The sequence below is a fragment of the Lissotriton helveticus genome, chromosome 8 (genome assembly GCF_964261635.1).
Source record: "Lissotriton helveticus chromosome 8, aLisHel1.1, whole genome shotgun sequence".
NCBI lineage: Eukaryota > Metazoa > Chordata > Amphibia > Caudata > Salamandridae > Lissotriton > Lissotriton helveticus.
This window is the reverse complement of record NC_136069.1, coordinates 750696341-750711310: the sequence shown is the minus strand read 5'-3', so window position 1 is coordinate 750711310 and position 14970 is coordinate 750696341. Positions and strand designations below refer to the sequence as shown.

The window sequence follows — 14970 nt, the reverse complement described above, 5'->3', positions numbered from 1 at the left end:
CGCTTTTAGGGGCCAGGACACTTCAGCAGAAGCTACCAGCAAGGCCCAGTCCAGTTCCAGATGAAAATGTTTCTCTGGTCACTCCAGGGAAAATGCCTCTTGCAGCTTGTATGTCCCTTTAGCCATACAGAATGTCATCCAACTGACCCTTGGAGTCCTCTTCTTAGTCCCGGCTAAAAGGGAGAGCAGGTCCAGCCCTTCAGATCTCCTCCCTGGTTACAGATAGCAAGTTAAGTCCTCTTCTGTTTTGCCACAGGTCCAGAAAGTGTTCTTTGGCCCTTCAGTTCAAGGTTGCCCAAGAGTATTTTCAGTTTGCTGTATTCCACTTATCAGCGCCCATCTTCGAATATTTGGGATACCTATTTTCCCCTACCTCAGTTACTGATTATTTAAGCCAGCCAGCTGTAGAACACCTCTAGGCGACGGCTGAGTAGACGTCATCGAGGTTCTCGATCACCGAGCCAAAGTCATATATGACTCCTTAACAGAAGCTTCCTTTTTTAGTATCCGTCTTGATTTGGTGCAGTTCAGGGTCTTTTCTCTGTTGCAACAAGTCTAGGACATTCCTGCCATGAGCCTGATGTTTCAGCCTCAGTCTTGTATCTTAGTAGGAGCAGCTCTGAGGTTACTTGACATTTTGGCCTCATGCATCCAAGTGTCCACTTCAGCAGATGGCATATGGAGGCTCTACTGTGGGATCTAAAGACTCAGTGGGCCCAGTCTCAAGGAAATCTGTTGGATTTTATCCTGTACAAGATCTGCAGTGGTTGCTGCTTGACAGCAATCTGACCAATGAAAGACATATCTCTCTTCCCCAACCAGAGCTTATTGTGGGGATGAATGTATCACTGCTGGGCTGGGGAGGTCATCTGGGGCAGATGGAATCCGAGGACTCTGGTCTCTGGTGGAGATCTGCCTCCATTAATGTGTTGGAGTTGCAGGCGATTCACCTGCTGTTAAAGGCCTTCCTGCAGTTCATAAACGGTAGGGCAATACAGGTTGTCACATAGAACACCACTGCCATGTGGTACTGCAACAAACAGGGCAGAGTGGGTCCTGGACCCCGTACCGGTAAGCTCTGTGCCTGTGAAGGTGGCTAGAACATCAAGGCATCTCTCTGATTGTAAACCACTTGGGGGGGATCATTGAATGCTATGGAAGACAAGCACAGCTGCCAGCACTTGGCAGATCTCAAATCGTGGTTACATCTCATGGTGGCTCAGGGTGTCTTCTGACAATGAGGAGAATATTGTATACATCTTTTTGCCACTGCTGAGAATGTGCATTGTCCAAACTTGTGCGCCTTGAATTTTCTGCGAAGGTCCTCCCTAGGAGATTAATTTCGACTGGGTTGGAACACTGGGCTCCTTTATACCTCTTCCTCGCCTGCCCAGATGTATAAAGACAGGCCCGGATGGTGCCAGGAGAGTGTTGTACTTGTAACTTCTGAGGATGTGTGTCTGCCTTTTGATCAGGCTACTACTTTGGGAAAATCTTTGTCGCAACAGCAAGGCAGGGTTCTTCACCCGAACCTTCACAATTTATACCTCCATGTCTGGAGTCGTGACTCTTTTTCACGTTGTAAATCCAACATCCTCACAACATTCTTTTCACTTCCTCAACCCTGAACACATTGGTTTGACCACACAAGAACTTTAGGATTTTGCAGAGATTTCACTAAAGACCATCGGGCAGACAATCAGCTTTTTTGTGACATTCTCTGTGGCAAAGAAAGGTAAGGCGGTAATGAACTTTGTCAATGGGGATGGTCCTTTGCATTAGGACCTGCTACATATTGGCCAAAAAGCAGACTCCGGAAGACACAAATCCCCTCTCCACCAGAGTCAAGACTGCCGCAACTGCATTGGCATACAGAGGACCTGTCAATCCCATTTGTTAGGCTGTGACATGGGTGTCAGTACCCACATTGATGAACCTGTTTACCTGTTTTACTCATTTGGTCCTGTAGGATATTTTGGTCTGAGCACACTCCACACACCCTCCAACTTTGGAGCTCCTGCTTTTGCATCTATCCTAACGGTCAGCAATCTGCGGTTACAAGTATCCATAAGAAGAACAAGTTATTTGCGTTCTGTAATGTTCTTTATGGTAGATATTCTAGCAAAATGCAGATCCTCTCTGCCTCTCCTCCCCATTCTCTGGAACGGTTTCTTTTTCCCATCTCAAAAGTTCCCAAATTAAAGATCTACACACTGAGGCCTCTAATTGTTTTGTGCTCTGCGTCTGATTCCGTGGAAAGACTTGGAGCAAGAAATTCATGTTGGTGCTTAAAGGCGACTCTTCTCAGGCACTAACTGAGTGCAACAAGGTCAGTGTGGAGTCGCACTACACCACCTTGCGACATATGGAAACACAGCTATGAAATCTTCTGGATCCAGTCTAGCACTTGGGGAATATTCTAAAGGTTACGGAACCTGTTGTTTGACAGAGCATCCCCCAGGAAGAGATTTCCCAAAAGTAAGTAACTTGTTAGTTTGAGTGGTAGTAATTTTTAGGAACATTAGCTCACATAACCATGTATTCTGGGAGATTGAAATTATTCAAAAGATATTTAACAATGTGGACGGTAATACTGGCGAAGTTAAATAGTGCCATTTTGCTATCTGGTTTTTCTTAGCCTAAGAAAAGTAGCTAGACTGCTCCAGTGCAGTGGCGTCACTAGGGTTGGTGTCACCCGGTGCGGGTAACTCATGGTGTCACCCCCTCATGACTTACCGCATGGAACTCCTCCGCTCTGAGTCCGCCAGTGGACACAGTCGGCAAATAACAGGGCCATACCACCCTATCAAAAATTATGCCACATTACACCAGGTGATTTCCCTTTTCTTTCTGCATAATTTAGTCAACCCTCCCACATAATGTGGCCCACCTCTGCTGCATAATTCCAGTGGCCCTAGCTACGAGTGGCATTAGGATACTAAATGGCCCCGGCCGAGGTGAAGGGCAGTCAAGGTACTGGGGAGTTGCTTGGTAATGACTAGCAGCCGCAGCTGCTGTGTAACTAATTTCTAGTTCTATTAATTTTAAGGATGTTTACCTTGTGTGGATAGCCTGGAAATCTCCTAGACCCTAGTATGAAATCCTCTGAAATATAGGCATTTCATCTATTCCATCTTCTAGTCTGTATGAATCCCTAAAATTGGAGGAGTTGGCATAAGCATTTCACGTTGAGCATTGCATAGCCCTCTACAAATACATTTTGCATTAGATGTCATAATCTGTGGGGGACATGAAAGCTGAAGCCAGGTTCTCACTCATCAATAACAAGCAAATATACATTTCTTTATAAAGCTGGTTGGTTTATCATAGCTCAGATCGCAACGTGTCGGAATATTGTCTCAAGCCTACAAAACAGAATGTGAAAACTATTGGTAAAGAAATTAATAATGAAACTCTCAAAATAGTTTGAGCCAACAGAGTTGAATTGTTCTGGAAAAGAATGCACGTTACTCAACCCGGAGTGCTTCTAACGACTCCCTCAACTTCCTACTACCTTCTGACTAGTAGAGATGTTCCTAACACATAAGCAAATTAAAGGCTATTTCCTCTTGCATCCATCTTTCTTGTTTTGGCCTTCTCTTCCCAACTTTTCTTGCTCCTTTCCCAATCCTGCTCCTTAACTTCCTGTTGCTCCTTCCCTCTTGCAAGCTCCCATCTCTACCTTTCCTCACCTCCCCTTACTCTCACGGCTCCTAATGTTGACATCATGTCTACACATTCACCTCCTGTCTACCTATGTCCCCCGTCAGCCACTTGCAATAAATTACTCCAAAATCGAAATGACAACTTTTAGAACATTCCTGTGCCTGCAGATTTAAAAAGGAAATTCATTTCTATTGGTCTTTAACATGTTTCATGCTATGGTTCCATTTTTGCGTGCTCCAGCAGCTAAATTACAAGATATGGGAACAGGATACTTTAGGGCAGATTTACAATAACTGGCGCATCCCTGCATATCAGCAGGGATGCGCCAGTAATTGTGCGTCACGGCTCCGCCACCATGGATGCACCACATTTACAATGTGGTGCACCATGGGGCCAATATGGACAGATGCGTGACGCATCTGCTTCCGTAAAGGCGGTGCATTGCTGGAGTTGCGTCGCAAGCGCGATGCAGTTCCAGCAAGGCTCGGGGGTGCCCTATCCTGAAAATGCTGCGTCAATCCTTATGCCTGCTTCAAGCAGGCACAGGGTTTTGACGCAGCATGGCCTTAAAAGTGGCTTAGTGAAATCTTGTAGATTTCACTCAGCCACTTTTAGGAGGCGTTCCTGCGTTGGAACGCCCCCCCTTGCGATGGAACGCCTCCCTCTGGCACAGGGCTTTACAACGTGACTCATCTCGGAGATGCGTGACGTTGTAAATACCCCGCACCATGGCGCATCTTTTGCGCCGCCGCTGCATCACAAAAGTGACGCAACAGCGGCGTAAAAGAGGCACAAGGGGCTTGTAAATCTGCCCCTTAGATCCTAATCCGGATTTCACCAAATTGGGTGATTCTGGGAAAACTGCATAATTCCCTTATCTTCCCAAAGTTCGATCCCTGTTTCCATTTATTTGTAAACGCTGAAAAATACTGGACTATGTTATTGTTGAGATATGCTTGACGGATGGCCAGCCGATAGCTGCGCATAAGGGAGATTAAAAAAAGATTTCCAAATGAAGTTTACATAGCTGCACGTGTGGGGATCTGTTAGTACTGTTATGCTAATATTTTCAGGCGAATATATACTTTATTGTATGCGTCTCCTTAACACACTAAGACACCACGGTGCGAGTACTGTGCACGTTTATCACTTTAATAAAAGTGAAAATATACTACTTCCAACTTAATTTCTTCATCACTGATAAATCTGGATAAGTGCCAATAGGAGAAAAATAAATGTGACCGAATCCAGTCTGAATTGTGAAACAGACATACTTTAGAAGCAGGATCCCTACTTATAACGAGAAAAGGAAAACTGGCAGAGGCACAATTTAAATGAAACCATTAAAGCTGGGGGGGGGGGTGGAGGGGGCTGTGCGTGTACCGTGTGTGTCTGACTGTGTGTGCCCGTGTGTTCTGACCTCTGCATCCTCTGTCTGTTTCCAAACTGTGCGGGTGGGGGCTCTGGCAGTGCACGGGCCGACTGTCAGGAAAGCCGAGCTCAGGGCACCCTGCAGTATTTTGTAAGCAGGTGCCTTGCAGAGCAGAGGCGAGGCTGCAGAGCTGTGTTACACAGCGTAACCAGTCAGATTGGTGTCACCCCATGTATGTATGGTGTCACCCGGTGCGGTCCGCACCCCCCGAACCCCCCTAGTGACGCCGCTGCTCCAGTGCAACCAAGAGGAAGGGAGATTTCTCTTGCGAAACACATTGGTATGGAGCTGTCGCATAACGGAACACTTTGTATACTCAGATTGATTTTAAGCTGTTCATCATGCTTCATTTGCATTCACTAGGACAGAGGAAAGGGCAGGATGTTTAGTTAGATAAAGTGGTGCTGATTGTGGATAGTAAGCAAGGTGCCTTAAAAATACACATTTAGAGGAGACAGAGGAAAAGAATTAGAGTAGAGCATGGCACATTCAAATGTTTGTTGTACAAAACAAGCCTCTCACATCAGTAGTGCTGCTATAAACTTCAAGAGGTAATATTATTAAATTGCAGAAAACCAAAGGAGTTAAGAATGCAAAATCGGGCATTGCCTTCTTAAAATTAGAAGACCAAGAGTTTCCAATAGTGTTAGCATGTGGCCGATTGTTGATGATGCCCATTGTCCAGATAATCGGACATTAGCGCTGGAAGACTTTTAACCATATTTTGGAAGGAGATCTTAATTTTACTTTGGTCTTGGACAATAAGCAATACATCAAGCAAAGTTTACAACACAATGTTTAAAACAAGGAAATATTGTAGGCGCTTGATGCTAGAATTAAAAATATCTCATCTGATGGGCATGTCAACCAGTGGAAAAATTACCCTTGCTGTTCATACAAACTCTGAAGCAGTAAATGATAAACCATAAATTAATTTACTTGGGGCCAAATTCACAAACGTAAACTTACACCTTTGTGTAAATTAACGATTGCTATTCAAAAGGTATTTTACGAGTAGCATCTTTACGACTGCAGAGTCAACGCACATAAAAACATCAGACTGTCCCAGTCGCAGCCGGCATGACCCCCTTGGTCGCGTGGGGAATGTTTAATTTAAAATAAAAATTAACTTACCTTTGCTGGCCCTGTCCCACGTCGTGTTCTCTGCAACAGGAAGCAGCAGCAGGCAGCCTCCCTCCCCTCCCCTTAGCCAATCACAACTCTGCAATGGCAGAGTTGTGATTGGTCGGAACGGCACCCAGCCAGGTGCCTATAGGGAGGCCATTTTTTCCAAGTAGGCTGCATGCAGTGCGAGAAGCAGAAACATAATATGGTATTTGTAATACCATTTTATGTTTCTGCTTCTCGCACTGCGAGAAAGCAGTTGGCGAAGTTCCTCCGCCCACATGGAGGAGCCGCTCCTGGACTGTTCTATCTTTTTGACTGGAAAAAGCTACAGTAACATTGACCCTTAAACCAAGGATGCAATTGTAGGGTCATCTCGTGTTTAAGATACAATTCAAGTTTGTATTATTATATCGGATGATCCAGACCCCCAATAAAATGCATAGGACAGAGTGACTCCCACCAATACTTCATGGCATTTAAACTCTGAAGAAGAGGTTTTGCTGCAAATTATGTATGCAAACAATATTATATTGGTCCTCGGGTTAAAACTCAATAAATTAAAAATAAATATGCTACATGGTTTGGTAAAAATGAAATGTTATCTTTGAAGTATTCTCTTACTATATCAATTACCACGAACAAGAAAGAGTTTTCAGATGAGTGGCTCTTTCTTTGCCCTTCTCTTTTTGTACATGTCAGACATGCAATTCCTCTGGTCTGAGCCCTCGATTGCGAGAGCGTTGTTACACTGCAGTCCCTCCTCTAACACCTGTTTGTGCAGAGACCTCAAATAATACACGTTGTATGATATTTATTTCCCCTGGGTGTTATAAAGTCTGCAGTTCGGATATCCACCTCTCGTCATTTGACACACCTACCGAAATGTAGCGGGGAAAAGTACCTGTAAATACCAAAACATGTACAGTTTGGCCTGTATAGCATGAAAATCCTCATGGAATGCCCAATTTGAGAGGATATTATTTGTAATATGGACATTTAGTTTGAATGATCTCTCATTCCGCAAGGCCCTGAAAACGTGGCTTTATAGTAATTAATTCTGTCTAAGAACTAATTAATATGCTGACTGCTCCAGCGCTGGGAGGCCTCAGGTACCCATGTGCTATATAAGACTCGCAGAATAGAATAGAGCAGTTTATCACACCAGATGAATTCCGAGCCCAAAGGTACTGGATTTTATCAGGAGCAATAAATAACATGTACCCCTCCGGAGCTCCTGCAATCGAGGATTTATTGGATTATGTTAGTGGGTTTTCTGTTATTGTGCTTCCTTTCTCCTTATCATAATGACCATGTTCCCTCTTTGCTGTTTAGATAAAAACCATCTTAAGTGGCTTCATTATCCGAGGTTACTTGGGGAAGTGGACACTGCTCATCAAGACGGTCACTCTGGTACTGGTCGTGTCTTCAGGATTGAGCCTTGGGAAGGAAGGTCCCCTGGTCCACGTCGCGTGCTGCTGTGGAAACTTCTTCAGCAGCCTCTTTTCCAAGTACAGCAAGAACGAGGCAAAGAGGAGAGAGGTGACTAATGGCCCAACTTTGTGCTCTGTGTGTGATTTGTTTTGGGGAAAAAAACTGGCTTTATCAGTCCCCGAAGTTTATTTCTCTTACTTCAATTTTGTTTTTCAGGTGCTCTCAGCGGCAGCAGCTGTTGGAGTCTCAGTTGCCTTTGGGGCTCCAATCGGCGGTGTACTGTTTAGTTTGGAAGAGGTAAAACATGTGCATAACCTAATGAATAGTACTTGTTCAACTTTTCTTTTCTATGACTTCTGCTGTGTGTAGGAGTAGGTAAACATGGTAATTCGTAACAATGAATGAACAGAATGAAAATCCAATTCGATTAGGAAGCGGTGACTATGCAGAACATGTATGCAAATAGTTTGAATAACGAGTGAGCTTACTAATAAGAAATACTTTTATAGAGACATAAAAAATTGATCAACTCGTACAATTATTTCAAATTTGACACAAAAAATTATTAGCATAGGAATAACTTTCTCACCCAATACTCAGTGCATGTTACATTTCCATGCACTTAAAACTATAAAATCATAAGATTTATAATAACACCCATCTGCTGTATTTGTCCTAAGATTATTTACAATAGTTTCACTATATTTAATTGTAGACATACTCAATAACGTGGCTTACGATCTCTGGATTTTCTAAATATATATGTTCTTCACCTACGATTTTATGTTATTTAGTGAAAGAAAGATTGTCCCTTGTATAATCAATTTAGAATTGAATATGCATTACTAAAAATTGCATTTACAATTTTTGACTAACATGCCCATTCTCCCTCCTGGGATCTTCCACCTGCGTAGACAATCTGCAGTTTTTAAGACACCGTAAACAGGGTTAGGGCACCACCAATGGTAGGGACCCAGTACCTCTTTAGATGGTGGATAACTATAAACCTCTAATATGCTTGTAAGACAGACAGAAGAAGAAAAAACAACAGAGTCCATGTACAGAAGCGTCATCACATGGACAATAGTCCAAAGAAAAATGGGTCTGCCTTAAATTTGTTGTTTACTTGCCTGGAGAAGTTACTCAGAAAAAAATGTATATAAAGACATCTTAACAATTGAGGGTACATCATGTCAAGGTACTGTTCAGGATCTAAAAATAGCATGATCTAAAAATAGCATGGACTCCTAATACAAAGCCTGCCTGCTGCTGGTGCTCATGCTGACAGTATTCCTCTCTCTGAGCTATTGTCAATCACTACGCTTGACTATTGCAAGTCTTTCCCTGTGGCATTGGAATGCTTCCAGAGCTATTCAAGACCATTTGAAGCACTTTCCTGATATGTGCAACCTAAGGTAAGATCCAGACACCATCAATGGACAACAGTTCTTTATGAATGCTCAATTGATTAGATCCTGATCCGTTACAGTGAGGGATGACGTACAGCAAACTTGAAGATACCAAGTACGTCCATCTCAACTCATAATAATAAATTTGGGGTAGACGTAGGGAGCTGAAGAAGTATCAGTTTTTAACTGCTATCAAAGTTGGCAAATTACAGCATTTACAAATCTTGGTACAGCTCAATAAACTGGAAACATCTTTCTCTTTATATACTTCCACCAGCCATTAGCCACCTAATCAAGTAGCTAAGGTATGTTTTACACTTATATGGTTGAGGAACCTGCAACTTGACTCTGCAAAGCTTTGATAATATTCCCAAGGATGATCTGCATGTATATGAGACTGTATTGTGTAGTTGAATAGGGAAATGTGTTTTTCTGATATGCTAGTCTGAATTGCGTATTCAAATCAGTCCACTGATAATGTTGACTAGTGCTCCCTTAGTCAGTCATAGCAGCTTGCCTGCACATGGGCATCCTTGTCATTGTTACCCTAGGGCACTGCCCATGCATCTGGTGATGTATTTCACAACAGAACCTATGGTCATAACTCATTTTGCCTTTCTGTGTGTTTTTGTTTAGGTCAGTTACTACTTTCCTTTGAAGACTCTGTGGAGATCGTTTTTTGCTGCCTTGGTAGCTGCTTTCACTTTGAGGTCTATCAATCCTTTTGGAAACAGCCGCCTGGTTCTTTTCTATGTCGAGTACCACACACCGTGGTACATGGCAGAATTGGTCCCTTTCATCCTTCTTGGTGTTTTTGGAGGACTTTGGGGAACTCTTTTCATTCGATGCAACATTGCCTGGTGTTGGAGGCGTAAAAACACCCGACTTGGCAAGTATCCTGTCTTGGAAGTCATTGCTGTCACTGCTATCACAGCCATTATTGCCTACCCAAATCCATACACCCGCAGGAGCACCAGCGAGCTCATATCTGAGCTCTTCAATGACTGCAGTGCCTTGGAGTCATCCCAACTATGTGATTACATCAATGATCCCAACATGACTAGGCCTGTAGACGACATCCCTGACAGGCCAGCCGGGTCTGGAGTTTACACTGCGATGTGGCAGCTGGCCCTGGCCCTCATTTTCAAAATTATTATCACAATTTTCACTTTCGGCATGAAGGTAAGGATTCAGCATTGTAGAATGAATTGCTTTCATGTAAGATTAATACATGCAAGATTAATACCAGTCATGTGGTAAATATGGTGGAACTGATGTGCGTACATACAGTGGAACCAGACACAATCTGTAATATGGAAGATTCTTGATCCAGATTCTCCTTGTGTACTGATCAAGAAAAATGACAAACTGTTAGGAAATCCGTAGAATGAAAATGCACCGCCCACTCTTCAGCAAAAAAGTTTAAAAATCACAGGTGTGGTTTTTGGCACTAATCATTTCAGCATTACCGCTACAGCTCCCTTTCTTAGGGAGGTGGCTATATTCGATGAAGGTAAATGAGGATATGGGAGCAGTGTTTTCCCATGTTTTGAGTTTGCTCTTGGTGTTTGATTCATATGAAATCTGGGGTCACTCATATTTTGTGGGGCCATTTTAACTTGTGGGTCCTGTGTCATAGAGACTTGAGAGTGATTTGGCATCTGTATTTGCTGAAACAGGACCTGAACTGGAACATTTTGCATCTGTGCTAGATTCACACCTTGCATTTGCCTATCACCAATTACTCAATTTGGATTCTGCCTACACTCCCTCTTCCGGAGCTTGTTACTATAGTGACAAGGAGTCACCTTTTTCAATAGTTTCTGAGACTTGTCTTTAGTGTGCACTACTAGATTGTGTTCCATTTCCTTCCTCAGAAGTGGCATATCCTTTTAAGTGTTTAATTATTGTGTAGTTCTTGTTTGCCCTACCTGCTTTTGGCAAAGAGTTTTAATACATTTTAATCAGTGCCATTATATTTAATGCTTTTTAACATTATGAAAAGGGGGGGCCCTCGGCCCCCCCGCACGCATGGCGGCGCGGCGACCGCCTCACCCCCTCTCCCCGCGGGTCCTTCGACGGTGGGGGCGTGCCCTGGGGGCGCGACCCACCGCCGATTGGCCGGCGCCTCTCCTGACCCGGAATCAATGGACTGGTTCCGGGTCGGGGGGGGCGGGCGTGAGGAGGGGCCACCCGGCCCCTCGGGAATAAGAAGTAGGGAGCGCCCAGGAGACTCCCTTGTCCCTGGACGCTCCCTCGCTGAACGTTGTGCCCCGCGTTCGGGGCTTCTTTGTTTAATAATCCTTTTGGTTTTATTTTTCAGGTTTTTGTCTGGGAGCAGGCGCGGGAACCATCGGAGCCCCGCGAAGGATCAGCAGCGTCGGAAGGCAGGGAGCGGCCTCGTGAAGGCGGAGAGCGTCTGTGGCCGTTTTCTTGATCGACTTCGTCAATCGGCCTCGTGGGAGTCAGGCGCGGAGCATTTCTTCGCCGGTTTACAGTTACCGGGTTACCAAGGAGTTTTGGTGCGGCGGTCCGTTTCCCAGGGCCCGCGAGGTATTGTGTGGGGGCGGCAATATCCGGTACCAAAGCAAAGGCGGAGGTTGCCCGGGAGAAAACGCGGGAAGGACCGGCAGTGATAGACTGTTGTCCCCTAGATGCCAGAGGAGCATCGGTTTATGGCTTCGTGAGGGGGTGAATTTTGGCGCGAAGGTTAAGACGGCAAAACAGGGACGTTAGGCGGATCTAGCTCGGGCGAAGCGAAGCAGGGTCGACCAGGGCAGCACCTGGATGGGAGACCCTTAGTGAGAGGCTATAATTGTAGGAAAGGAATTGTTTTCACGGCTTTTACAACGTTAGTGATCGTGTAAATATTGTGCATGAAGTGACACAAAGTATATAATAGTATGCTAAAACAAAGGGACATTTTCCTACAAGGTTTTTGGTTTAATCTTTAAGTGATTGTTTGTGAATGACATTTCCTACAAGGTTTTTGGTTTAATCTTTAAGTGATTGTTTGTGAATGACATTGCAGAAAGGAGCATCCAGCTAACTGTGTTTCACGCTACACTGCTGTGTTTTCTTTATAGTTCATTGTACTGGGGGTGGCACAAAGTGTGCTATCATATGAAAGCAAGGTGACAATTTTGAATTGTTTTTACCAATGTATTGTTGTTATTCTACTTAGTAGACAGTCCTTGTGAATAAGGGCAGGGACGGGTGCAGAATTCTCCTGGCATTGGAAGGAGTGTTATTTATATGTCACGTGTACACGGTGATAACATTATTGTATAATTTCAGGCAAATTAACGACATTATTGGGGCCATTCGCTAACGGACAGGACGTGAGAGCATCCAGCACGCAAAGGGTGTGGACCGGAGCCGCGGACCGTTATCGCAGGCGGGGACAAAGGACTGGTCGGTAAGAGGGGTACGGGGGGCTAGCATTCATAGCTCCTGGTGGCCGCCGGGTGTGTCTACATTAGGTTTACTCACCCCCTTACATAAGCGGACAAGCCGCTAGTGTTGCGGTCGCCGTTGCATGGTGCTGAAAGCCCCCTGGTGACCCTCCATCTGAAAGGTACACACAGCTGACCTGTTGGGAATTAAGTAGGCAGCGGGTGTTTTTTGGGGGGTTAGCATCATGCCAGGTCCAAGGGGTGGAAAAAGGGGGTCCAACATGGAGGCTATGATGCGGGCTATGATGCGGGAGATGAGTGACATTAAACAACAGCTAGGACAAATTAAGGAGCGGGAAGCCCGGTTGGAGGATAGAGATGGCGAGGCACCGGGCCCGTCCGGGAGACCGGTCCGCAAGAGGGTGGCACCAGTGCCAAGAGGGGAATTTGTCACCCCGCAAGGGAAACCTAGGTCCAAAAGACCCAAGGAGGCGGTACCCACCCCAGGCCCAGGGGATACGTTACCCGCCGCACCGCCCGCGGTGGTCCCACCCCCGCATGTGCCTACACCCATTGCCCCTGTGGTGCCGGTGCCGGCAGGTCAACCAGTAGACGCTGGGGCTGCTTCCGCACCGGTGCCCACAATCCCGGGTACAGGCGGGCCGCACCCGACGCCCGCTCTGCCAGCTGTGCCAGGACCACTGGGCATAACCCCAGTGGTACCTGTTGTCCCGGGGGGTAACGTAGATTCAATGCCACCCGAATTGTTATCTCAGTTAACGGCCATGATGCCATGGCTCCAGAAAGGAGGAGCCTTCCCGAATTCTGCAGACCATGCGGCAGAGGCGGCAAGGTTCGTAGAAAAAATCAGATCGGCACCGATCGCCGACAGTGTTGCATTGCCAATTTCTTCTCCCCTTGCAGGTCCAAGTGTTCCCCAGCTGGACGGAGTACAAGGGCAGCCGCCCCCGGTGCCCGCGCTTGGTAAGGAAGTGGCATTGCCGCTCTTGGGGGACGGTGTAGTACCTTTCAGGAGCGAAAATCTAGCTCAACATGTGTCTTTAGCTGTTAAAGAAATGATTTGGGCTGATAAATACGTGTACATTTATTCTTTATTATTGGATAATAGGGAAATGGAGCAGGCGAAAGCACTGAAAGAGTGGATGCTCCCAGGTGAATGGAGGGCGCAGTGTACTAGATTCAGGGTTGAGGAAAATCTCAATAATTGGATGCAAGCATGGGCCGTTTTCACTGCAGTTAAGGCGGAGCGTCCTCCAGATCTGCAGGCTGCATTGGCTTGCTACTCGAGCAGGATTGTGGGGTGGAGTCAGCAGTATTCTGGGGAAGCATGGAAGGGTTATGATGTAAATTTTAGGAAGGCATTGGAATTCAATAGAGCATTACCATGGGACTCGGTAGATTCCATGGCCTGGCACAAACAGTTCTCTGACACTGCACCTCCCCCTCAGTTCGGTGCGGGCAGGGTGTTCACTAGACCGCAGCAGCCCTTTCGGCCCCCCCAAACGAGTGAAGTACCTGGGAAATTTAGGGCAGGTGGGCCAGAGAAGAAAGGAGTGTGCTGGGATTTTAATAAGCGTACCTGCACAAGGGCCGCGTGTAAGTTTAGGCATGCATGTGCCTCCTGTGGGCACCCCTCTCATCCAGAATCTACCTGTAGGTCCAAGCAAGGTAACACGGGACAGAGGGGTAGGGGAAAGCCACTATAAGTCAGACACGTCACGCCCCCCCACTCCAGTGGATGTGGTGGCAATGATTCCATTCTTGAACAGATACCCTGACCACAAAGCGGCCACCCTACTCCAGGAAGGTTTTTCTAAAGGTTTTAGGATCCCGGCCGGGGGATACACAGGCAGCGCGCATTGTAGAAATCAATTATCAGTCACACACAATCCGGCTGTTGTGGCCGCCAAAATTGACAAGGAGCTTTCCTTAGGCAGGATATCTGGCCCTTTTTCTGCAGTGCCAGTACACAACTTTGTGTGTTCCCCACTGGGAGTTGTCCCCAAGAAAGAGAAGGGGCAATTCAGATTGATTCATAACCTATCAGCGCCAAAGGGGGCCTCACTGAATGATGCCATCGACGAAGGTATCTGTAGTGTTAAGTACGCCTCTTTTGATCAGGCTGTGACCTTATTACAGGCCACTGGACCCGGGGCACTGATGGCGAAATCAGACATAGAGTCCGCCTTCCGCCTCCTCCCAGTCCACCCGGCAGACCAACATCTTTTAGGTTTCACCTTTAGGGATAGGTTCTACATGGACAAATGCATGCCTATGGGTTGTTCTATTTCTTGCGCCTACTTTGAGATGTTTAGTTCATTTCTTGAATGGGCCATGAGACAGGTGACAGGCCATCAAAGGGTTATGCATTACTTAGATGATTTCCTCTTCCTCGGTACAGCGGGTTCTCAGGAGTGCGCACTGGCATTGCAGGAATTTTGCGTGCTCATGCGGGCTTTTGGGGTCCCGCTTGCGCCTGGGAAGACGG

At 45.9% G+C, this 14970-nt stretch overlaps 1 protein-coding gene across 2 annotated transcripts in view; it reads left to right on the top strand.

Moving 5' to 3' along the window:
- CLCN4 (chloride voltage-gated channel 4) overlaps positions 1 to 14970 on the top strand; it is a 238000-nt gene that overhangs the window by 127170 nt on the left and 95860 nt on the right. For both annotated transcript variants that reach the window (XM_078657587.1, XM_078657586.1), the window contains 3 exons: positions 7559 to 7765; positions 7874 to 7954; positions 9703 to 10248. In XM_078657587.1, the coding sequence (XP_078513713.1) occupies positions 7559 to 7765; positions 7874 to 7954; positions 9703 to 10248 (834 nt within the window). The remainder of the gene's footprint in view (positions 1 to 7558; positions 7766 to 7873; positions 7955 to 9702; positions 10249 to 14970) is intronic.